Source organism: Elaeis guineensis, chromosome 9, assembly GCF_000442705.2.
Source record: "Elaeis guineensis isolate ETL-2024a chromosome 9, EG11, whole genome shotgun sequence".
NCBI lineage: Eukaryota > Viridiplantae > Streptophyta > Magnoliopsida > Arecales > Arecaceae > Elaeis > Elaeis guineensis.
The window spans coordinates 89,701,512-89,727,549 of NC_026001.2; the positions used below are offsets into that span (position 1 = coordinate 89,701,512).

Genomic DNA, 26,038 nt, shown 5'->3' on the forward strand with positions numbered 1-26,038 from the left:
CCGAGAATGCGGCCGAGCGAATACGGACTTACTGGAGTCGCCCGCCTGCCGCCCCTTTGCGGCCTCTTCGTCCTTCAGCTTGAAAGCTTCTTCCGCTCGGGCGTATCCTTCAGCCCAAGCCAGCAAATCAGCAAAGTCCCTGGGATATTTCTTTTCCAGGGAGAAGAGGAGGTCATTCTTTTAAAGGCCGCTCTTTAAGGCGGCCATTGCAACCGATTGGTCCAGGTTCTGGATCTCCAGAGCGGCGGCATTGAAGCGGTTGACATAGGTCCAGATTGATTCCCCCTTTTTTTGTTTGATGTTGATGAGGGACTCCGAACCTTTTCGGGGGCATCGGTTGCTGACAAAATGAGCCACGAACTGGTGACTCATTTGGTCGAAGGAGAAGATCGTACCCAACTTCAGTGCCGAGTACCAATTTCTCGCTGCTTCCTTCAAAGTAGACGGGAAAGCTCGACACAAAATGGCGTCCGACGCGTCGTGGAGTAGCATCATGGTCCGAAAGGCCTCCAGGTGGTCGACCGGGTCCGAGGTTCCATCGTAGCTCTCAAACTGAGGGAGCTTGAAGTTCGACGGGATTTGTTCCTGCATGATCATTTGAGAAAAAGAAGGGTCAGTGCAGATATCCTCACCGTAAGCAGTGGGAGCTCGGCGGAGCTCTTCGATCCGTCGGTTCATCTCCTGGAGTCTCTGATCCAGGAGGTCCTCTCGATTGTGGGTCTCGAGAGTCTTCTGGTGGAGCAAAGGCAGGGACTCTCTGGGGTTGAACCATGATCGGACGGAGGACTTTCTGCCTTCTGTCTCTCTTCTCTGGGAAAGACAGGGCGGCTGGCCCGTGTAGCCCGCCTGATCGTCGGATTCTGAAACTCCGACGATGCCCTTCTCGGTCGCACTGATGCCTATGGCTGCTGCGGCTGGTGCTGCATGGCCTACACTGCTTCAGTGAGGGCCTTGACCTGCTGAGCTAGCAGGTCAAACTGCTCCATGCCGACCGCCGTTGCCGGAGGGGGAGGAGCCTGGAAAATCAGAGATGAGGCTGGGGCCTGCGAAGCTCGCTGAGATCTGGCCGCGGAGGCCGTTGACCGCCTGGTGGATGTCCTTCGGAGAGGCATCAGGTAGAGACCAGGTAGGGAATTGGGGGAGAAGATGCCGGAGAAGATGACCGGAGATGGTCCTGTTGAGCGCTCCTTTAAGAACAAGGGTACTGTGAAGGTTCAGGCCCCTTCCTCTAGCGCCAATCCTGTTGGTGCAAAAATCCGCCCGCGCCGGAGAAGCTGGAGTCGAGGGAGTCGCGGTCGCCGTCGGGACCTGCAAAAGAAGTCTAAACCGGAGTTGGGGTTGCTCCGGCAAGACCCTCCGATGCTCAAGTCAGTTTTCTGTCTCAACAAGAATGGAGTGCTCGAACAAAAATTTTAGTAGAGTTTTTGGGATAGAATTTTGAGCTTAGAGAATAACGTATCTGGGATCTCCCTTTTATAGGTGGAGGGGGCAACAGACTGATAGCGATGTCTGTAACCGTCTGGCAGTGGGCTGCCCAGGATCAGGAGGAGTTTATTACGGAGAGTAGTGGAGTGGGATCGTGGCCATCATCGGGACGTGCCACGTGGAGTCTGTTGCGGGGAGTGGAGCGGCGTCCGTTGTCGTGACTTGCCAGAGGGTGGAGGAACCGTGCGGTATCCGTCGCAGGAAGTGGAGCAGAATTGTGGTCATTATGGTGGTCTGCCAAGGAGTGATGGAGCCGTGAGGAATCTATTGCAGGAAGTGGAGCAGAGTCGTGGTCGTTACTGCGGCCTGCCAGGGGGCCCAGGCCTGTCAGCCGAAGTTCGGCTGGAGTGTCTGGCGGAGAGAGGTGGCTAGCTACCCGGCTGCAGTAGAAGTCGGGGATGAAGTCTGGCTCCCATAGGAGTCTGGACGAAGTTCACCTGCAGTAGATGTTGGGGACGAAGTCTGACTCCCGTAGGAGTCCGGACGAAGCCTTCCTGCAGTCGAAATTCGGGGCAATGGGCCGCCTCCCGTAGGAGCTCGGGTGGAATCTTCCTGCAATAGAAGTTCGGGGAAGAAGTCCGGCTCCCGTGGGAGCTCGAATGAAATCTGATAGTTGTAGGAATCTGTTGTTGATGAAGTTCAGCCGTTGATGAAGTTCGGGGTAGTTCGGATTGGAGTCGAACCTGGCTGGAAGAAGTCTGGAAGGGATTCGGGGAACAACTGATAGTCGTAGAAGGTCGGCTGGCGGTGGAGCTCAGTGAGCACTTGGGGCGGCTTGATAGATGACTGGAGAAACTCATATTGAAGGAGCTCGGATGGTGCAGTGGGAGTTCGTCCGTTGGAGGAATTCGGTCAGTACTGTGGAAGTCTGGCTGTTGGAGAAGTCCGGAGAGATACCATCTGCAGTCGAAAGTCGGAGGAGTCCTGGGAGGGTCAATCCTGTTAAGAACTTCGGCTGAGGATATTTTATACCCAACAAATCCAATTAGCTTTAATCTAGGAGGTAAATCTACTAAAATCCATATATTATTAGACATAATTGAGTCCATTTCATCATTTACAGCTTCTCTCTAGAATGTTGAATCTCTAGAGGGCATTATTGAAAAATATGTCCTAAAGTCAATTGTCTATCTGTAGACGATTGAGCTCTTTATAATTTATATATAAATTATTAATGAATAAAAGTTATTTTTGGTAAGTTTATCAAAAATGTGCATCTTCTTTTGAACTCGTGTTATGATGAAGTTCTTAGAACTATAATATAATCGATAAAGAAAGATTTATCGAATAGTTCTTAAACTTGCTCACGATCAAATATATGTTATTAACAAAAGATAATAACTATTATCAAGTATAGATTATTGTGTGCCATATGGATTAGTTATCCTCTTAACCAAAGAGTGTGAAGATACTAATATAGCATACAGGTGAGATGTAGGAGTACATCGTCACCGAACAGTGACTCATCTGTGGAGCACTCTACTGTCAAGGATAGCTCGCGAAAGATATGGACATAAGTGTCCTTCGGACTTAAAATCACTATGGTGACTTACAAGCAACTCACTATGCTTTGATGTCGGACTATCTGTATTTTTAATACAGTGACGAAAAGTTACTAGATACAGTCAAGTACTTGTAAAGTCGGTGTGTGAATCAAGATAGGATTGACCTCTCTAGATTATAGAAGTTAATGCATCATTGTATTTTAATCCAGTAAAATTTTGATCAGGATAATCCTTGTGATCTATCATAGAATTTAAAAAAAATGAGATACAATGTGGATAACTCATCCAGGATTGACAACGAAATCCTAGGTCATCCTGAGCATTAAGGTCAAAAGAATGAATTATGCGGTAACTATATGCCTAAGTTCTTGAGTATTGCTTTATAATTATTCGACTTATCTAAATATCGGATATCATTACTAGATAGTCACTTCAATTAGTACAGAAAGAGTTTCTATACTATCGGTCTAGTGTTCAAACCTATAGAGTCACGCACAAAGTCAAATGACATAAGAAAGAATTGATCGAATACTTATATGCTCAATTTGAAAGTATGAGACTTGATTGAATATATAGATTAACTCAATTAAAAATTAAGTTACATATCATATAGAATTAAACACTAATTATGTCCAACTAGCACTGCATATGAGGTGCAGATTTAATTTCAGAGATAAATTTGATCAAATTTATGATTCAAAAAATTATGAAAGATTGAATTCGAACACTAATTACTTTAGATCAGATCTAAATTTAATTGAACTTGATTTTATTAAGGCTAAATTAGGTTAATTATCCAAGTTGAACTTGAACCTAAATTCTAAATAGATTAGGATTAGCAGTCTTTTCGAATTTAGTTTGAATCGATTCGAACTGAATTCGAATTGAATCCAAATCTGAACCAAATTGATTTTGATGCATTTAGTCATATTTCTCTAGTATTCTCTTACCTATTTGATTGATCAAGATGGAGGAGAGGGTACTGAAAATTGGCCCCTCTCCTTGGGCGTGCGGCATAAGGGAGAGAGGCACAAGTTGGCGCCTCTCCTTCTTACCTTAGGAATCCTTATGGTTTAGGAAGTTTGGATTTGATTCAAACTAGAAGGGTCCTAATCCTAATCTATGAAGGTATTTGATTTGATCTAAGACTTCTTATTTATTTAAAAAGTGGTATGAAGGAGAAAGAAATTAATCAAGCATTGATCTAGGTGTGTCCCCTTGGGCATCCCCCTCTCTTGGGCGTCACCTTCTCTTGGGCATCCTTTCTCTCCCTTGGTGGTATGGCATGTAGACTCCTTTTTTGCTTCAAGATCAGATCTCAAAGCCCTTTTCTTCTTTCCTTTTGAAGAAATCTTCATCCCTTTCTCCTACGTTGCTTGGCGTGCGAGCAAAGTAGAGGGTCTGGATATTTGGATCTCGTGAAGCAACCAGTTTCAAGAATTCTTTTAACCTTGATCTTCTTTTCACTGCGTATCAAGGTATATTTTCATAAATATTATAAAAAAAAATTTAATTCTAATCTATTTAATTTTTTCTTTCTGGTCATGTAATACAGATCGCATGTTCCTTCAATTGGTATCAGAGCACGTTCTCATATCATGATTGCATAATTATATTTCTAATTTTTTTTTGAATTTTTTTGAATTTGATTTTGAATTAAAATTTTTAATGTGATTAAATTTTATTTTAATATAATATTTTTTATATTTTTTTGATTTGATTTTGATTAGATTATCAGATCAAAAATAGCCCCTTAAAATAGTCTGTTAAAAAATCTATTTTAGCAGAAATTTCTGTGTAAATTTTTTATTCTGATTTACAACCTGATTATACATAAATTGAAATCTATTTTTGATAGATTTTTGTAGATATATTTTAATTATAAAATTGATGTTTAAATTAGGTTTAGATCTGAATCTATTTGACAAAGTTTCAGATCTAATTTGAGCAACATATCTGCATATGTTTGATCATATCTGAAATCAGAATTTTTTCTATGCAATCATACATAACTTTTGAATAGATTTTTTAGCTTTTTGTAGATCTAAAAATAATGATCTTGTGATGATATGATTAAGGTTCAGAACTAAAAATTTAATGTTGTAGTATCATGATCTCATTAGATTAGATAAGAATCTACAATTGTTTTATTCTATATATGTTTTGCATATGAGATATGTAGTGTACATTTTTTCTAGTAGTGAAGTACTCGGATTGAGTTGATCATCATGGCCATTTGATCATAAGATCGTAAGTAAAAATTAAAGTTTCTCTCTTATCTAATACGACAAGTTCTCTTATGACGTATAGGGGTACCGATGTGATTATATCTTATGAAGAAGAACAGCAAAAAAAAATTCTAAAATTATTCTAAGAATAAATTAGTTTAGATTAGATCCAAAAGATTTATGATTTATTCAAATCTGAAAATTAATTTCATAATTTGAAATTAATGGCATATGATGTAAAGTTTTGCATGAAAATTTTTGTAAAATGGTTTTATAGTTGAAATTGTTTCAATACATGATTACATATACTTAATTGAGAATTAAGATATGAAAATTAAAAGATCTAGATTTGAGAATTGAAGATCTTAAAATACCTTATAAATCAAAAAGGATATGGATTAGCTTGAATCAGGTTATCTAGCAGGGCTAGACCTAGGATTAGAAATAAATATGGATTAAATAGAAAAATAGATTAAATCTAATCAAGAATTAAATTAGATTAGATCAAGATTTTTTTAGATCAACCTTAATAGCTGTAGCTTAATCAAGTCCATATTTTGATCATATCAAATGAACCTGATTGTGGTTCAGTGGTCGAGCCTGAGTCCTTTGGCTGATCAAATCGAAACTAATCGATCAATTGGTGTCTAAGGTAAGTTTAACAGTATGACCAGTAATTTTTAATTGGGGCATACTTACCTGGTCTATATGGTGTCTAAGACAAGCATTGGCTATCTTTTCATCAATCTCATTTATCTGGCCAACTTAATAGATTATATTTTTGATTAGGTCGTTGATTGATTTGAGTTGACCCATACCATTAAGATTAATCAGTGTGACTGATTCAGGTATTTTTGAACCAGCTTGTTTCTAGTCTTAATACAATGACTTGGTAAAGTCAGTGGAAGAATTATCGAAATGTTGGTTAACCTCTTCTCTTGATTCTAAATCTATTAAATAATTTTTTTAAATTATTAGGTCCTTAAAATAAAAATAATATGGGGATAACAGATTCATAGTCTTCCATTAATATAGATGATAATGGATCCAATAGCTTAGATAATCATTGGAGGCACCATATGCCTGATGTTTATCTGGGTATTAAAATTATCATTCATTATATGACGATTCAGTTATGACTCTCTGATGGATGGTCAGGTTGGTCGAGCCACACTCAGACTTAATCATCTGTTGTTAGATGCACTGAGTATGTTCATGTTAATGGTTGGACCTAATCAAGATTTTCAGTGGAGATGCCACACATCTGCTGAAGAGAGGTTTGGGGCAAAATAATTATTAAAAATTATTTAAAAAAATAATTGGTGAAGCACTTATCCATAGATGCGCATGGGTTGATCGAGTCACACTCAGGCTTGTGTGCATTTTGTGTGGATTCTAGTATCCACTAACAAATCAGATTCCTCGAATTGGAGGTAGAGGCTACCAATTTGTATAAAATAGTAGGAGAATCTCTAGACTAAAGAATAAATTTTTAGGATTAAATAATTCATATACTAATACAATTTTAGATTTTTTTTTTAGAAATGGTTAACACTTTATCACTCCACTCGCTATTGGACAGCGACAAGCTCATCGAACCCAACTTCGATAGCTGGTATTACAAGTTGAAGATAGTTCTTGAGCACAAAAGGATCCTATATGTGATAATGGATCCTGCACCTGAGGAGCCTGCAGCCAATGCACATGGTGTGGCAAAAAATACTTACCAAAAGTGACTCTATGACCACACAATGGTGTGTTGTGTCATAAGGATAGCTATGAATGATGAGCTTAATCATCAATTCGAAAATGCACAGCCTGAGGAGATCATTCAAAAGTTGAATGAGTCTTTTGGCACTCTTGAAGATGCCAAAAGACATAAAACCTCTTGTGCTGTCTTCAATATTTGTATACGAGAAGGGACATTGTCATTAATCATCTATTATACATGATCGAGCAGATTGAGCGGTTTAGCAAACTTGACTTTCTGTTGCATGAACAGTTAGGCAAAGATGATATCCTCAACTCGCTTCCCAAGTCTTACCTAACTTTTCTTAGTCATTTTAGAATGACTAAGCCTGCAGTAAACTATCATAGCTTGCTAGGATTACTACAGACTTTTGAGAAGGATCACCAGCTCCAAAAAGAGTCGATGAATGCGGTAGGTGGGTCTTCTACAGGTCTCTATTTCTCTAAGAGAGGAAAGAAAAAGAAGGTGCAGAAGAATCGTGCTGGGGCTCCTAAGTCCAGTCAGAGCAAGAAGTCAATGGTTGACAAGAATCAGGCATAGTGCTTATTCTGTAAGAAGTTGGGGTATTGGAAGAGAAATTATCCTCAATATCTAACCACTCTTGGCCCCAACAGCCCGAACAAGAGAAAGCAGCAATCTGTTGCTGGACAAGGTATTTATATGATAACTCCCTATAATTTCTCTATGTATGATACTACTACCTGGATATTAGATATCAGAAGTCCAATTAATATTTATAATTCATTGCACGAACTTCAGGTCAGTAGAAAATTCAGAGACGACGAATGGATTCTGAACATTAATGATGGAAGCCTTGTTCCAATTCTAGCTCTAAGAACTATTCAGCTTATTTTTGAGTCTAGGATTGTCATGTTAAATGATTGTCATTATTGTCCTTCCTTTTTTATGAATATCATCTCTGTAGACTTTTTTGTAAAAATTGATTTTAACTTTTTAATAAAAGATAATTTTTGTGATATTATTGTGAATGGTACTATAATTATGCATGGACAATTGAAATATAGCATATACTTTCTACCATTATTTGCCAGTGTAATGTACATTTTTAACAAATATCCTAAAGTAGATAATGTCAGTGATGCTTATCGTTAGCATTGTTGGCTAGATCATGTGAACAAGAACAGGATAGACAAGTTAACTAAAGAGAAAATTCTCAACATTGACGATTGTAAATCATGACAGACCTATAAATCCTGTCTTCTTAGTAAGATGATAAAGTCACCTTTTAAAGAAAAAAGTGAGCAAGCCGTTAATATTCTGAGTTTAGTACATAGCGATGTATATGGACCCATGAGCACAAGTATCAGGGGTGGATTCAACTATTTCATTACTTTCACTGACGACTTATCGAGGTATGGATACATCTATCTTATAAAATATAAGTCTAAATTATTTAAAATATTCAAATAATTCTGTAGTGAAGTAGAAAAATAAACTGAAAAGAGTATTAAAATTCTTCAATCAGATAAAGGAGGAGAATATCTTACTAGTAAATTCTTGATATATCTAGAGGAGAATAGAATTTTCTCTCAATGGACTCTTCCGAGGACACCACAACATAATGAAGTATCAAAAAAGAAGAATCGAACACTATTAGATATGGTTCGATCCATGATGGGCTTTGCCACTTTGTTAATCTTCTTCTAGAGATACACTTTAGAAACTGCTTGCTATGTACTGAACAAGGTTCCAAGCAAGTCTGTTAATAAAATTTTATATGAAATATGGACAGACCGTAAGTCAGTACTCTCATATCTCAGGGTTTGGAGATATCTAGCTTATGTCAAATGTTTAAAGATAGATAAGCCTGGACCCAGGTCCGATAAGTATTTATTTGTAGGGTACCTAAAGGAAACAAAATGATACTATTTCTATCTTGTTGAAAAATAAAAGATGTTCGTCAGCAATAAAGCATTCTTTTTGAAAAGAGGTTCCTTAGAGAAGGAACTGATGCCATTAAGATTGAACTTGGTGAAGTTCGTGAAGTAGAAAATCAGATATCTTTGAGCAAAAATACAGAATCAGATTTGATTAGAGAATCAAATTTGGAGTCTGTTACAGAGGGCCATTAAGGAGATCCGATAAAGTACCACATCAACCAGACAGATACTATAATTTTTTGATCCAGAATGATGATCTTGTCGAACTAGATGAGAATGACGAGGATTCGATTACCTATATGGATGCCATACAAAGGTTCGATTCTGAGAAATGACTAAATACCATGAAATCCAAAATGGAGTCCATGGAGATTAATGGTGTATGGATACTTATTTATTCACCCGAAAGGATTAAACTCATAGGGTGCAAATGGGTCTTCAAAAAAAAAAGAGGAATAGATGGAAAGGTAGAGACCTATAAAGTTTATCTAGTTATCAAAGGATATCGTCAATATTATGGTATTGATTATGACGAGACATTCTTTCATGTAGCAATGCTTCAGTCTATTCGGACTATACTTGCTATAGCAGCACACCTAGATTATAAGATCTGACAAATGGATGTCAAAATCATTTTTCTTAATGGAGAGTTGGAAGAAGAGGTATATATGATATAACCTAAAGTGTTTATATCCACAGACGAATCTAAAGTGTGCAAGCTAAATAGATCTATTTATAGATTGAAGTAAGCTTCTTAAAGTTGGAACATGCATTTTGATTAGACGATCAAAATATATGACTTCGTTAAGAACGGAAAAGAGCCCTGCATCTATAAATGGACTAATAGTTCTATAGTCATTTTTCTTGTATTTTATATAGATAACATACTCTTAATAGGAAATGACATCCCTACTTTATAAAGTATAAAGTTGTGGCTATCATCACAATTCTTCATGAAAGATTTGGGAGAAGCATCCTATATCCTAGGGATGAAGATATATAGAAATAGATCTAAAATGTTGCTTAGATTATCTCAATCCATGTACTTTGATACCATGCTAAAATGATTCAACATGAAAAATTTCAAGAAGGACTATCTACTAATAGGCTAAGAAATTATTTTCTCTAAAAAAGATTGTCCGACAACTCCTCAAGAGAAAGAGTGTATGCGTAGAATCTCATATACCTCGATAGTGAGATCTATTATGTACGCTATAACATGTACGAGGTTAGATATGGTCTACTCACTAGGGATAGTGAGTAGGTATCAGTCTGTTCTGGATGAGAATCATTGAAAAGTTGTAAAGACAATCCTTAAGTATTTGAGAAATACTAAGGATCAATGGTTAATGTATGGAGATACTAACTTTAAACTTATGGAATATATTTATTTTAATTTTTAATCAAATCATGATGACAGTAAAAATATGTTTGGCTATATTTTCACTTTATATGGCTACATTTTCACTTTTGTAGCATCCGATGCGATAAAAGAAGCTGTTTGGTTGAGGAAGTTCATCTGTGAACTCGAAGTGGTTTTCTTAATTGAAGGTCTAATTCTACTATATTGTGACAGCACTAATCCTATCACTCAAGCCAGAAAATCCAAGTCCCATTAGAGAACCAAACATATTCTGTGACGCTATCACTTTGTCTGTGGATCGTCGATCGAGGTGACATCGAGCTACTGAAGATTGATGAAAAGAAAAATTTGACTTACCTATTTACTAAAGCTCTCGAGATCAAAGAGTTTGATGACCACGGGTGGAAGATGGGTATAAGATACAGTCCTAATTGACTTTAATTCAAGTGAAAGTTATTGAAAAATAAGCCAATTGTCTATCTGTAAACGATTGTGCTCTTTATAATTTGTATATGAATTATTAATGAATAAAAATTATTTTTGTCAAGTTCATCATAAATGTGCATCTTCCTTTGAACTCTTATGTTATGATAAAATCTTTAGAACCATAATATAATCGATAAAGGAGGATTTATTGAATAATTCTTCAACTTATTCGCAACCAAATGATACGTTATTGACAAAGGACAATAACGATGGTCGAGTATAGGTCGTTATGTACTATATGAGTTGGTTATCCTCTTAATCAAAGAGTGTGAAGATACTGGTATGGCATACAAGTGAGATGTAGGAGTACATCGTCATCAAATAGTGACTCACCTGTGGAGCACTCTGCCATTAAGGACAGCTCGTAAAGAATATGGACATAAGTATCTCTCTGACCTGAGATTACTATGATGACTTGTAAGCAAATCACTATGTTTTGGTGCCGAATTACCTATATTTCTAATATAATAATGGAAGGCTACTAGATACAGTCAAGTATTTATGAAGTCAGTGTGTGAGTCAAGATGAGATTGACCCTTCTAGATTATAAGAGTTAATATATCACTGTATTTTAATCCAGTAAAATCTTGGTCAGGATAATCTTTATGATCTGTCATAAGATTTAAAAATGATTAAGATATAATGTAGATAACTCATCTAGGATTGACAATGAAATCTCAAGTCATCCCGAGCATTAGGATCAAAAGGATTAATTATGCAGTAACCATATGCCTAGGTTCTTGAATATTATTTTATAATTATTCAATCTATTCAGATATTGAGTATTATTGCTAGATGATCGCTTTAATTAGTACAGAAAGAGTTTCTATACTACCAACTTAGTATTCAAATTTATGGAGTCACACATAAAGTCAAACGACGTAGAAAAGAATTGACCGAATAATTATGTATTCAATTTGAAAGTATAAAACTTGATTGAACATATAGATTAACTTAATTAAAAATTAAATTATATATCATATAGAATTAAACACTGACTACGTCTAGTGAGTACTGCACATGAGGCACAGATTTAATTTCGAGGATGAATTTAATCAAATCTATGATTCAAAAAATTATGAGAGATTAGATTCGAGTCCTAATTACTTTAGATCAGATCTAAATTTAATTAGACTTGATTTTATTAAGGCTAAATTGGGTTAATTATTCAAGTTGGACTTAGATCTAAATCCTAAATAGATTAAGATTAGCAATCTTTTCGAATTTGGTTCGAATCGGATTCTAATTGAATTCGAATTGAGTCTAAATCTGAACCAGATTGATTTTGGTGCATTTAGCCATATTTTTTTGGTATTCTCTCACCTGTTTGGCTGATCAAGATGGAGGAGAGGGTGCTGAAAATTGGCTCCTTCCCTTGGGCGTGTGGCATAAGAGAGAGAGGTGCAAGTTGGTGCCTCTCTTACTTACTTTAGGAATCCTCATGGTTTAAGGAGTTTGGATTTGATTCAAACTAGGAGGATCCTATTCCTAATCTATGAAGATATTTGATTTGATCTAGGACTTCTTATCTATTTAAGGAGAGATGCGGAGAAGAGAGAAATCAATCAAGTATTGATCTAGGCATGTCCTCTTTGGCATCCTCCACTCTTGGGCATTACCTTCTCTTGGGTGTCCTCCCTTTCCCTTGGTGGTGTGGCATATGGACTTCTTTCTTACTTCAAAATCAGATCTCAAAGCCCTCTTCTTCTTTCCTTCTGAAGAAATCTTCATCCCTCTCTTCTATGTTGCTTGGCGTACGAGCGAAGTAGAGGATCTGGACCTCTGGATCTCGCAAAACAATCAGTTTTAAGATTTTTTTCAACTTTGATCTTCTTTCCACTACGTATCAAGATATATTTTCATAAATATTATAATTTTTTTTAATTTCTAATCTATTCAATTTTTCGCTCCTAGCCGTGCGATGCGGATTGCATATTTTCTTCAATTGGTATCAGAGCAGGTTCTCATGTCGTGATTGCATAGTTGAATTTCTAATTTTTTTTGAGTTTTTTGATCTGATTTTGAATCAAAATTTTGATGTGATTAAATCTTATTTTAATTTGATATTTTTTATATTTTTTTTATTTGATTTTGACTAGATTATCAGATAAAAAATAGTCCTTAAAAATAGTCCGTTAAAAATCTGTTTTAGCAAAAATTTTTATGCAAATTTTTTTGTTCTGATTTACAACCTTATTATAATGGATTTAAATCTATTTTTGATAGATTTTTGTGGATGTATTTTAATTACAGAATTGATATTTGAATCATGCTCGAATTTGAATCTGTTTCACAAAATCAAACCATCAGATAAATTGATAATCAATATTATTGGCAATCTATAGATAATTTAAATTATTAAATAATTTAAATTTTTACTATCCGGGAATGCACAAATGCAATCTTAAAATATTTTAAAATATAATGTATTTAATTTAATTTTATATATTATTTTTTGTTGAGTTAGCCCGTCCGAGTTACTTTCCGCACGGACGATTCGATTCGGTCATCAATCTGAGCGAATCGCCCACTGTATCCCCGGCAACGCTGAAGGAAATACACGGCAACCTCTCGAAGGAGAAAGAAAGAAAGAGAGAGACTACTCCGGAGGGGAAGCAGAAGCGGAGGATTTGGGAATCGAGATCTCCGGGAGAGCCAAGGGAGGCGAGAGGCGGCGCCAATGGAGGAAGAGCTCAAATCACTGCTCCAAGACATCGAATCGCTCAAGCGATCTCCATCAGATGCCAAAGCCCTCGATTCGATCGACGAGGTCTCCACCCACTTGTTCTTTGTTTTGCTTGTTTATATTTCCTCTTTGATTCATAGATCGATATCTTCCGTTTCACTGAATCATTTGTCCCAATAGTTTGCGATCTGATTTCATCGCTCATGATATATTAGGGTTTATATATATAGTTGGAGAAGTATCGATTGATCTGTTTCTCTTATGGGCCGGATCTTCTAACTTGCCGGCCATTCCAGAGTTCTCTTGTTGTTTTTTATTTTTTCTTAATTCCTGTTAATTTCTTTGTTACACCACGTTGTTCCTTGAATTGTTAAACGATGCCGTTCTCCTTCGGTGTCTAATGTTTCCTCTTATTTTCATCTTTCGATTCCAGAATTTTATGTTTAAAATTCTGATTGAAGACTCCTCAATTTTGTGCTTATTGCTGAATTATCCATTTAACTTTGGTTCTGGTGTTGTTTGCTGAAGATGCAACAGAGAGTAGTTAGAATCATGAATCTTACAAAGTCTGGGGCCTCGCGCCGCTCCAAAGTCAAGGTCCTTTTTCTTACAGAAACTGTTTTTTTGTCGACGCTCGTATGTTAATTGCTGCTAATTTTGGTTTGTCGTAGTTTTATGATGCGTGGAGTGTGGTTTGCAGGATATGAGTGCCGAGGTGGTGGACAGCAACCCATATAGTAGGCTGATGGCCCTTCAGCGCATGGGCATTGTGGAGAACTATGAAAGGATACGAGAATTCTCAGTTGCAATAGTCGTGTGTATCTGTCTCATCTCTTCCTTAATTCTCACAAGCTTTTAAATCACATTAGCTTGTTATGAAATTTGATTCTGGCATGGACCAAGATCGACAATGATTTTTAAGTATGCATCATGAATAAGATATAAAATAATCAAATATAGATGTCCCTAGAACAATCTTTATCTAATTCAAAATTATGTCAACGATTGGAAAATTTGACCTCACAACCTGCTTTAAGAATTGTTCTTGTTTCGTGGGAAGTGAGAACCATTGCTGATAAAGTTATGGGGTTGTTAATGAATCAAATCTCATGTTACACAACATATTAAGCAAGAATGATAGTATTATTAAGATATGAGTAAAGTGCTATAACAGCACATTCTATGCACCTGAGCAAACTGAGATTGCATCACTAACAAGTCTTGAAACCCAAAAAATAGCTCTTGCCCTGAAATCATGTGGTGGATGTAATGTACCTTTGAGGGAAATGGCCAAAATATACATGTAAGGGAGACCCACCTCTCATACCCTAGAAAATCATGTTGAGTCACAAGAACTCTAGGCTTGAGCATATTGCACACGTGAGGTGATCTAGACTGGAAGTGCAGAATAGTGGGGGATTTAGCAGATAAATATCATGGTGTATAAACCAGAGATAAGCATGCAAATTTTATATCATGAATGATGAAAAAATAAAATACCTTTACTGTGATTTGTCTGTTCATGGAAAATCAAATTACTAGCAAGCTGAATATCACTTCATGTGGGTAGGAAAGTGTAACATCTAGGTCTAAGAGGATAGAGTGTTACGTCTAACTCACTTTGTGAGCTATTACACGAATGATGTATGGGTGCTATTGTAAGAGATGAGATATAGAGGGCAACTAGCTTTTCTTATGAAGCTACACAAATTAGTAATTAAATGCTGGCTAATAAGATTTTTACCCTTATCAACATCTATGGAGTATGAGAAGATGAAACTTCATTACTATAGCTATTAGTGGAAGCAAATATATGATCAAGCCAAGGAGGTATGAGGTAGCAAGGAGGATTGAGAGTGGATGAAGCACTATTTTAAGTACCCGACTGTATTGGGTGTATCATACTATATTGGTAGGGTACTGATACCTGGTATGCCTCTGGTACCGAGAGTCTGCGATAAAATGTGCTGTATCAACAATGTACCAGTTTGGGATACGACGGTGTTTGGAAGATATTTTGGAGGCAGATGATTACCATTCCTCAAGATCGTTACATATTGTAATATTAGGTTAGATATCTATATGCTAGTTTGTTGACCTGTTCTTCTTATCAAAAAGCAAAAATTTCTTTTCTTTTGTGAAATTCTAGAGCGTGGTAGTATTATATATTTTTAGGTTCCATCTCAACTTTCTGTTGTTGCCACAGGGTATAGGTGGTGTAGGCAGTGTTGCTGCAGAGATGCTCACAAGATGTGGAATTGGTCGCTTATTATTGTATGACTATGACACAGTGGAGTTGGCTAACATGAACAGATTATTCTTCCGTCCTGACCAGGCATGCTGGTTCTTCTTAAGATCTCTCTCTCTCTCTCTCTCTCTCTCTCTCTCTCTCTCTCTCTTCCCTTTTGGATTGGGTGGGCTTGCAGGTAGGTGGGGGTGGTAGAGGGTGGGCATGCACTATGGTTATGTTTTTGTCCTCCCCTTTTGTTTTGGTCTGTCTGGATATCTGGTAAATGGATTTGTGATCATCCATTTTGCACACTGTCGCAGTTTAAGAATACCCTGTTGTTTAAATTTTTTCATTCCTTAAGGGATGAGCCTCTTCACACACAATTTCTCCCATACAGGTTGGCATGACCAAGACAGATGCTGCTGTCCAGACCCTTTCAGATATCAATCCAGATGTTGTTTTGGAAGTAAGTCTTTACATAATGGCTATTTATTACTTTACCTTCTAGTGCACTATTTCCGTGCTTGCGCCTCCCCCCCCAACCCCACCAAGAAAAAAACCCTTTTTTGCTTTTTAAATTTTTAGAGATTATGAAGAAGATGAAGAAGTATCTCTTCATTATGTTGTCATGAAGCATGTATTCTTACTGTTCGAGGAGTTATAACTCAGTTATACATGGGAATACTTTCAGTCAAACCAGAACTGTCAGATGCTTATCAACTTGCCAACAGTGTTGCATGGTCTTCAATGAGGGTAGGATTGAGATATATTTTGAGTTTCTGACTGGCAACAATGAAGCAGAGAGCTACATGGGACGGATTAAAAAGATTCTAAATCTGATTAGATTGGTACTAGTTTTTAGCATGCTGCATAGTTTAATCTTCTGTTTAACTGACAACTTGTTTCTTCTGTTGTTGGAAACCTACTAGTAATTAATAATTCATATCAGCATATGCCTATCTTGATCTTAAACATTTCCATAGTTTTAAGTTGTTTGGTGATTATGTTGAAAAGCATAATGCTAGAAAACAATAATGGTTTCATATACCTTGAAAGATGGTCAACAAGGGTAAATTCTGAAACTTAAGGTTGTTTAAATGCTGCAGGTTATTATAACTAAAGAACATTAGCATCAAGAATAATGAATAAGAATATTAGCATGATGGATGGTATGCCATGTTTTAGATGCTCCAAGAAACTAAAAGGTTACTACTAATTGTTCTTCTGATAAAATACATGTTTCTGTAGGTAACTCCAAAATTAGCTAGGGCTAGAAGCATGGAATGCCGTATCACCCCATACCGCCCAGTATGGGGTGTACCATGCCATATTGGTCTTGTATCGATACATTATTTCGAAGCGGGCTGACACTGCCGTGCCCTACCGAACCGTGTATTGATATTATAGTAGGATTTTATTGGTACGGGGTCCGGTATCGAGACAGCAAATCTTGGCTAGAAGACTATGTGAAACTTATAAATGTGTAACTCCACTGTTAACTGTGCTCTAGAAATGTCAAAAGTCCACTTCCAATGTCATTTTGGTGGGATTTATTTAAGATTTCTGACTTGCTTATGAAAAATCAGACACTTCAACATCTTTAGAACATGCAAACAGAAATATCTGAAGTTTCTAATACATCCAACTCACTGATACTGACATGATTCCTTCAAGTTGGACTGATGCCTCTAGAAAATATGTTTGCTTAGGCATTTCTTTGTAGTTTTTTTTTTTGTCATGATCATGGTATTCCGTAGTGGCGCGAACTGGTCGGTAATTCCTGTATCGTACCGTATCGGCAGGGAACCGATTCGATGTAGGCCGGTTTTTTGAAAAATGGCATAAACCAGACCGAATCGGTCGGTTTGGTATGGTATTGGCCCAAACTGCCTGATACCGGACGGTTTGGTCTGGTATGGTACCGGTTTGGCTTGATTTTTTTGGGTTCGGCTTGGCTTTTTCTCTTTTTTGGTCATTGGTGGGATTTTTTTTGATTTTTTTATTGTCGGTACGGTCTGATATGGTATGATATGGTATGGTATCGTACCGACCGGCAACTGGCACGGGTTCCGATACCGAGTCCGTGAATCTTGGCCATGATTAAGTTAAAACTAGACAAATCTAAGAAATGTTGAACAAGTGCATGAAAAATTTGTGCACACATAATTGTCTAAGAAAATTAAAATAATGATCAACATTTCCTCTATGGACCTAGCAGATGAAATTAGCTCTGTACCATCAGCATCGGTTATAAAATACTTCAACCTTGCCAGTTATGCCTATCAAGGGATAAATTTTTGTTTAAGAAAACTCTTCCTGACTCTCCGACATGAAACCAGCACCAGTACAGGTGTTGGGACATTGAAATCCTGTTACCTTGCATACCTGACGTACCAGACATGCTGGTCTGTACCGGTGCATGCTGATGGTACCATATCGACAGTACTGATGTGTACCAACAGTTTTTTCTTTTTTTTTTTTTCACATAATGTTGGTACTGATACCATACTATTACAGAACCATTTTGGTAGGGAGATGTCATGAATTTCGGCAATGGTATTTAAAACCTTGCTATATAGTGAACTAAGGAGTGGAGTTACATGCTTGTCAGGAACCTGTAGGCATCTTGGATATGTACATTATTTGGGTTGCATGAAATAATTGGGATGATTCCTTGTGTCACATAGCAATGCTAGTATGGATGTTCAGCGGGCGAAAAGAATGCAAGTGTAGATGAGGCAGTGTCTGGCCACCACAAGGATTTTTATTCATGTTTCTGTTTATTTAATGAAGTAATGAAACAACGAGGTCTAGTATACGTTTAAACCTACCTGTACTAAATTACGAGGTATACCCTATAAACCTAACCCTATCATTAGTTTCTTGAATTTATTATAGGCAAGATTTTTACTGAAAGTTCATTTAGGATATGCAAAAGTAATGCTCAATAAACCTAAAATTCTCAAGGGTGAGTTCATCATGTTCCAAATCTTATTTACCATTTACTACCACTTTAAGACATCACCATGCTATACAAAATCACTTCTGAGGCCTCCCACAAAACTTTGTACATGCTTGTGTGTACACCTCTGTGTACAAGTGCATATGTATGTACACCTTTGTTTTATATTGGTGCATACAACTGATCAGTAAGCAAATTAGTGAATTTATCAAGTTCAACTTGTGTTGTCTTATTATAGAATTATAGGCATAACAAATCTCATTCTACTGTCATAGTATAGTGCAGGAGGAGTTCTATATAAAACTAAAGTCATAAACACAACTTTGTGAAGTGTTCGACTATCATAATTCCAAGCACCCGCCAGTCATAGCATATCAATTCAACATTCTTATCACAAAGACAATGGTAGATCACTATCATTAAGTCAATCATTAGATCATTTAGAGAAATGTAGACTAGTCTACATGAGAATCATTATCATGACTTTCAGCTGCTATATCCTAGCATTTCATTAGTCGTACTTGTAACTGCCACCTATTATAGGAAAAAAAAAGGGCTTAGATTGGTACAGTGATACAAACTTGAACATGAAAATAGTAACTCATATGTGGATGCCAAACATTCATGTGGATCATGATGTAATGAATATGTATATATCCCTGACAATATAGGTGGAAAGGCTGTTCACCTACATTTTACAACTGATGGAGAATGTGGAGCTTTTGAACTATATGATATGGACTGTGGAGTAACCCTTTCGATGACGTTTGTGTTGGTTCATCTACTGTTTATTCTAATTCTAATGTCTGGGTGAAGAACTGCATGAAGATGAATTTTTAGGATGTTGCTTAGCACCTGAACCTTGCATGTGTTTCACAGAGGCTGAAATAGGAGATCTTTAGAAGCCTCTAAAGTTTTGCAGTCTCATTTGTGGTATGGTTAATAGGCTGCCCAATTATTCAGGTAGTCCAAGAACTGAAGAACTGCATTGACTATTTGCATTCTCATCATTGTGAGCCTCTCATTTATCTTGATGCTTAGTTATTGCTCAATATTATGTATCAAGAAACATTGCCTTGGATTCAAAGTTGTCTTACAAAATGTTGTCTCCCAAAGCTATGTGTTATGCAAGCAACACCCCAAAAGAAACTAGTGCTTCTCCCACCACATGCTAGATCAATGATATGTGTTTGCATCTATTTCTCCATTTAACTTTGTAATAAATGTATGATAGGGTAAATGATCGAAGCGAAGAGTCCAAAGATTTTAATTCATAATATCCAATTTATGTATCACCACAAGTTATAGCTGTGTTCATGAATGGTTAGTTAATGTTGCTCTCTTTCAACCTATTAACTGCTGGTAATTAGAGCAAAAAAAGAAAAGGAAATTCTAATACCTATTTTGATCTTCAATGTCGGTTAAAGTCAACTTCATTTACTGTATCCTTTTGTCTTCTTCATATACAAATGTTTATGGTGACTAATGCTTTTCTTGTCCTTAGAGCTATTCATTAAACATCACAACTGTAAAAGGGTTTGAAATCTTCACGGAGAGTCTTAAAGCTCAAGGCTCCCACAAATCTGGCCGAAGTACTGGAGTAGATCTTGTTTTGAGCTGTGTTGATAATTATGAGGCTCGTATGGCTGTGAACCAGGTAATGACCTTTTCTATGGGACCTTGTTTTCTGCAGGCTCAATAAGAAATACAAAATGATGATTATTTACCAAATGACAACAAAACCATTTTATTGTTTTGCGACTGTCATCTTTTGGAGATTTTTGGATTTTAATAATACATTAATACCCTTATCTTATGGTTTACCATGTGCATACTCATTTTCTTTTTGTCCTGTTTCTAACACAGTTGTTACTTTTGTTGTTCAGGCATGCAATGAGCTGGGTCAGACATGGATGGAGTCTGGTAACTCGCATGCCCTCATTTATTTTTGACGATTCAATCATGATATTTCTGTGATTTTCTATTTATTTGTAGAGACCTTAGACGATGGCTGCTATATCACTGTAATCTGTGTCCATTAGCTGTAATTTTAGGGTATACTGATAATATTAGCTCCCTTACATTTAGCTAAATATTTGTTTTAGAATCTAGCAGTAACTTTGGATTAGAAATATTTAATTTATCATTTCTAGTTATCACCATATAACCAGCATGATGTTGGAGGCGACATCAAAAATCAAACTGGGTTCAGATGTAGAAATATTGATTATTATGATCAAATTTTATGTTGTAAAAATCTCTCAACTTCATTAGAATTTTTGAGGTTTTGTCACCCAAATAAAGGTTGGTTTGTTGTGTGCTGGAAATATTTTTTCAAACAATGTTTTGTAAAATCTTACAAGGAATGTTACTCCAAGTGTTGTTCCATCTTTCTGGGGTTGGCTTTTTATAAGGAACGTTCATATTTCTGTGTTTAAAGATGTGTAAATGTGAGGCTGACAATGCTTCTAGGCTAACTTGGATGCCCAATGGCTGTTGTCATGCTAGGTCATTTAGTTTAGTTATGCACTTCAACCATAACACCCTAGTTATCTTGAAACATATATGCACAGCAGTGCTCAAGTGGTCTGGATGGTTATTAGCCAATAAATCAAAGTAAAGTTATTATTCTATTGTCAAAAAAAATCATTCATTTGGTAATCACTTGATGTGTGCGTAAATCTTATTTTAGTCTTTCTGGACATTGTAGATCATGATGGACAGTGTGGATCATCAATTTAGATGTCCCTTCTTGTATTTTGACTACCAGGCAACAGTATAGTTCTGTGCTATGAACATAAAAGCATTGTACATATAGATGAAGATTAAGTTGGAATATTATACACATGATAAGAAATTAAGCTAAATAAGATCTAAGTTTGGTCATTATGTGCCTAACTGGGGTAAGATAGGACACCCGCTTGTTCTGTCGGCTCAAAAAAGTGACCTGTGCCTTGTAAGGATGAAGATAAAATTGTTAAACCGCAAAACTATCTAGATAAGCTTTTAAAACTATAGGCTGTCACAAGTAATAGTGATTGAAAAACAAATTTTCAGATACATTGACAGTGAAAGAGAGATAAGGATATATCATATATGTGCAATTTGAAACTATGTTAGTTCAAGGCATTAAAAATCGAGCGAATTGGACCGAACCGCATGGTTTGAATGGAACCGAGGACAGCTCGGTTTAGACTTGCTTGATTTAGGGGCAACTCTAGTCAAACAATGGGCGAACTGAGCAAGCACTTCTAAAACTGCGCGGTTCACCCTATGCCACACATTAGCCAAGGTCAAACCACACAGTTTGCTTGGCATCGTAAAAACCCTTGCTTCCATCTCTGTCTTTGGTTCCTCCTCTATTGCATCTATCATGGTCTCGCCTCATCTTTGGCTCCTCCATTGTTGAACCCCATCAAGGCTCAGCTTCTCTGTTGCCACCCCCTATCCAGCTGGCATTGATAGCAGCTAGCCACCACCTTAGTTGCTTGGATCTAACTGTCAGAGGTGGAATCTGGTTGTATTTTGAATCCAGCAAGCTCGAGGTGCTTGGCAACACACTTTGGTGAATTCGATCCTCTCTCTCTTTGTGCTTGCTTTCTCCTCTATTTTCTTCTCTATTTAATGGCTCAGTAGAGGCCTATTGCTAGACTCTCATTGGTGGTTTACATGGGTTGGCATGGGCTAGTGCTTTTATCGTGCCAACCTTGGATGAGTAGGAGCGTGGTTGGGGCTCCGCCACAACAAGGCACCATCAGTTGATCCAGTGCTTGGATGGTCGGATGAGATGAGCATGCATGAATATGGGCAAAGGCGTGTGCAAAGGATCGACACAAGCAGACGAGTGCCAAATTGGGCGTATGCATAAGTTTGGAAGATGTGCATAATGGGACATGCAACCCCATGTGGTGGGATGCGTGGCCATGTGCCTGGGACATGCGGATAGGTGCGCGGTAGGATGTGCGAGTGCCAGCTGTGGGACGCATGGGCGCACGTATAGCGGGATGCATGGACAGGTGCATAGCAGGATGCATGGGCGCTAGCAGTGGGATGTGCGAGTGTGCGCTACAGAATGCATAGCTAGGCATGCAGTAAGATGCACTGGTGTGGATGGTGGGATGTGCAGCCACATGCAATGGGACTCGTGGCTAGACACGCTATGGGACGGGACTCATGCAATGGGATGTGGGACTCATGTAATGGGACTCGAGTCCAACTATTGGACAGTTTTCAGTAGGTCCAAACTCCTTGGAGCAGTTGTCTAAACTTCTTGGAGCAGTTGATAGTGGTTGGCAGTGATTTTGGGAAGTTTCTAGCAGTTGGGGGAGTTGTCCACCATCTCTATTTATATCCATGCTCGCTGGTCATTTGCAACAAGCCATGGGAGTGTCTCCTTGGTGCGATTCAGAGACTTTGGTTGGGTCTCTTGTAACCAGATTATGTGGGAATTGCAATAAAAGAGATGCATGTGATTTTCTCTGTGTTTTAAGTGTTTGCTTTTGTTTGGCTTGGTGTTGCAATCCTTGGGGCGGAGATTGTGTGGAGGCAGATTGGATGGGATGTCCAATGCTGCATAAGGCTGAAATTCTTGAGAAAAATTTTGGTGCAAGAATCGACCCTATGACAGTTACTATCAGAGCCTGATTGGGGGCTCTGTTGGTGGATTTCCATCAAAGTTCCGATCTCATTTTGCTTGAGCGAAGGGGTGAGGCTCATGCCTACTGCTAGAAACAACATGGAGGCTCTAAGGGAAAGGATGGTGTGGTTGAAGGCAATGATTTAGGTGCCTCAAGTTGATCCCGACAAAACCTTGTGGGCACGGGTTGAGAGCCTGATGGCCACGATGGCTTTGCTTCAAGACTCCCATGAATCAGCACAAAACGGATGGAGAAAATGATGTTTGACATCAAGCTGATCAAATCTGTGATGCAGAACTCTTCGCATGGAGAAGTTGTCAAGATGAAAGTTCTAGATCCAAAACCATTCAGTGGTACTCGGAGTGCCAAAGATTTGAAAAATTTTCTATAGGATATGGAGCAATACTTCAAGATCGCTCGGATTTCTAAAGAGGAGGTGGTCTCAATCATTAGTATGTATCTTGTTGGGGATGCAAAACTTTAGTGGAGAACTAGAACTAAAGATGCTACTAGGCCACCATTGAGACATGGGAGGTGTTGAAACAGGAGTTGAAGGAGCAATTCCTTCCTTGCAACACGGCCTAGGTTGCAAGGGACTCTTTGAAAAGATTGAGGCAGACCGGATCAGTGAGGGAATATGTCAAAGAATTTAGTTCCCTCACGTCGGACATCAAGGATATGTCGGAGGTAGATAGGTTCAATTTTCTGTTTGGTCTCCAATTGTAGGTGCAATTGGAGTTACGATGGCAAGATGTCAAAGATTTGCCTACCGCATTGGTTGTCGCTGATGGATTGATGGATCTCCGGATCACTAAGCCCGGCAATGGTTCTTCTTCAGGCAAGATCCGACCTATAGAGAAGAACCAAAAGAAGAGAAACAAATACAAAGATGTCGGCAACAAAAGGATTAAAGATGCGAACAAAGGGAAGGCCAAACTAGAAGCTTCTTATTTAAAGAAAGATAGAGGTAACCCTCATTCTGGTTGTTATATTTGCAATGGGTCTTATTTGACTAGGAATTGTCCCAATAGAAGTAAGCTTAATGCAATTATGGTGGAGGATGGCAAAGATGGTGGATCCGATTTAGATGGTCTACAAAAAGTTGCACCACTACAATTACTTAGTGCAATTCATGCGGTGAAAGCCAAAGTTCATCCCAAACTAATGTTTGTGCCTATGGAAGTCAACGGGCCTCAGATTTCAGCGATGGACACAAGTGCCACTCACAGTTTCATGGCTGAAAAGATGGTGAACACATTGAGTTGAGTGTGGCAAAAAATCTAAGCCGGATCAAGACAGTCTATTCTCAAGCACAGGTTGTGCAGGGTATTGCCTTTGGCATCCAAGTAGTCGTTTGCAGATGGGACGGCAAGATGGATCTGATGGTGGTTCCATTGGACGACTCCGACATGATTGTTGGCAACGACTTCTTTGTTGCTGCCAAAGTGGCTATATTGTCATATTTGTTTGGCTTGCTGATCGGCAATGAGGAGAAGTCTTGCTTCGTCGTAGGGCACAGCGTCCTTACTGATGCTAAAGTTCGTGAACCTAAGACGGAGATGGTCTCTGCTATGCAGTTGGCCCGTGGTTGGAAGAAGGGCCAAATGACTTACCTTAATATTCTCATCGAGTTGGGCTTGGAGGAGACAACAGAGGTACCAATGGAGGTGGCATCATTCTGCATGAATTCAAGGATGTTGTGCCTCTGCAGTTGCCAAAGGGTTGCCATCGCCAAAGCCTCTTGCCAAAGATTGAACTTGTGTTTGGCACAAGGCCTCCTGCCAAAGCTCCCTACAGAATGTTGTCGAAAGAGTTTGCGGAATTGAAAAAACAGTTGGGAGAACTGCTAGAGTCGGGAAAGATTCATCCATCCAAGGCCCTATTCGGTGGTCTGGTGTTATTCCAGAAGAAGGATGGTTCTCTCAAGCTATGTGTGGACTACAGAGGCCTAAATAAAAAGTCACTATCAAAAATAAGTCCCCAGTGTCCTTGATTTCAGACTTGTTCGATCGACTGTCCAAAGCTAAATACTTCATCAAGTTGGACCTGTGATTGGGATATTGGCAAGTTAGAATTGCAAAGAGGGACGAACCAAAGACTACTATGGTCATAAGGTATGGTTTGTTTGAATTTCTAGTTATGCCATTCAGCTTAATAAATGCACCTACCACTTTCTGTAACTTGATGAATGATGTATTTTATGACTATATCGATCAATTTGTAGTTGTTTACTTGGATGATATAGTCATATATAGTGGTTCATTTAGGGAATATTTAAAGTACCTTAAGCTTGTGCTTACTCGGTTGAGGGAACACTCTTTACATGTAAAAGAGAGAAGTGTGAGTTTTGCCTCAAGGAAATTAAGTTCTTGGGGCATGTGGTGGGCAATGGCATGGTGAAAATGGACCAAAGGAAGGTGCAGGCTATCTTGGAGTGGACTGCACTGACGAAAGTGGCTGAATTGAGGAGCTTTCTAGGGTTAGCCAACTACTATCACAAGTTTGTAGCTGGCTACCCCAAGAAAATCGCTCCTTTGATAGATTTTTTGAAGAAGAATCTACCTTGGAGATGGACGGAAGCGTGCCAAGAAGCCTTCGAGGGACTAGAGGTTTCTGTTTCTTCAAAATTAGTGCTGAAGTCGTCTGATTTCGAAAAGCCATTCGAGGTGCATACCGATGCTTTCGACAAGGCCGTTGGAGGCATGTTGGTGCAAGGACATCTGGTTGCTTTTGAAAGTTAGAAGTTGAACATAGAACATAAGTATTTTGTCTATGAAAAAGAGATGCTGGCGGTGGTGCATTGCC

At 38.1% G+C, this 26,038-nt stretch overlaps 1 protein-coding gene across 2 annotated transcripts in view; it reads left to right on the forward strand.

Moving 5' to 3' along the window:
- Window positions 1-13,255: 13,255 nt before the first annotated feature.
- The window catches only part of LOC105042124 (ubiquitin-like modifier-activating enzyme 5), a 41,084-nt gene continuing 28,301 nt past the window's right edge, over window positions 13,256-26,038 (forward strand). The window contains exons 1-7 of one of the 2 annotated variants that reach the window (XM_073243306.1): window positions 13,256-13,488; window positions 13,933-14,001; window positions 14,105-14,218; window positions 15,611-15,739; window positions 16,032-16,100; window positions 20,101-20,253; window positions 20,483-20,519. In XM_073243306.1, the coding sequence (XP_073099407.1) occupies window positions 13,399-13,488; window positions 13,933-14,001; window positions 14,105-14,218; window positions 15,611-15,739; window positions 16,032-16,100; window positions 20,101-20,253; window positions 20,483-20,519 (661 nt within the window). In that variant the 5' untranslated portion in view covers window positions 13,256-13,398. The remainder of the gene's footprint in view (window positions 13,489-13,932; window positions 14,002-14,104; window positions 14,219-15,610; window positions 15,740-16,031; window positions 16,101-20,100; window positions 20,254-20,482; window positions 20,520-26,038) is intronic. The other variant, XM_073243307.1, reaches the window with a different exon arrangement.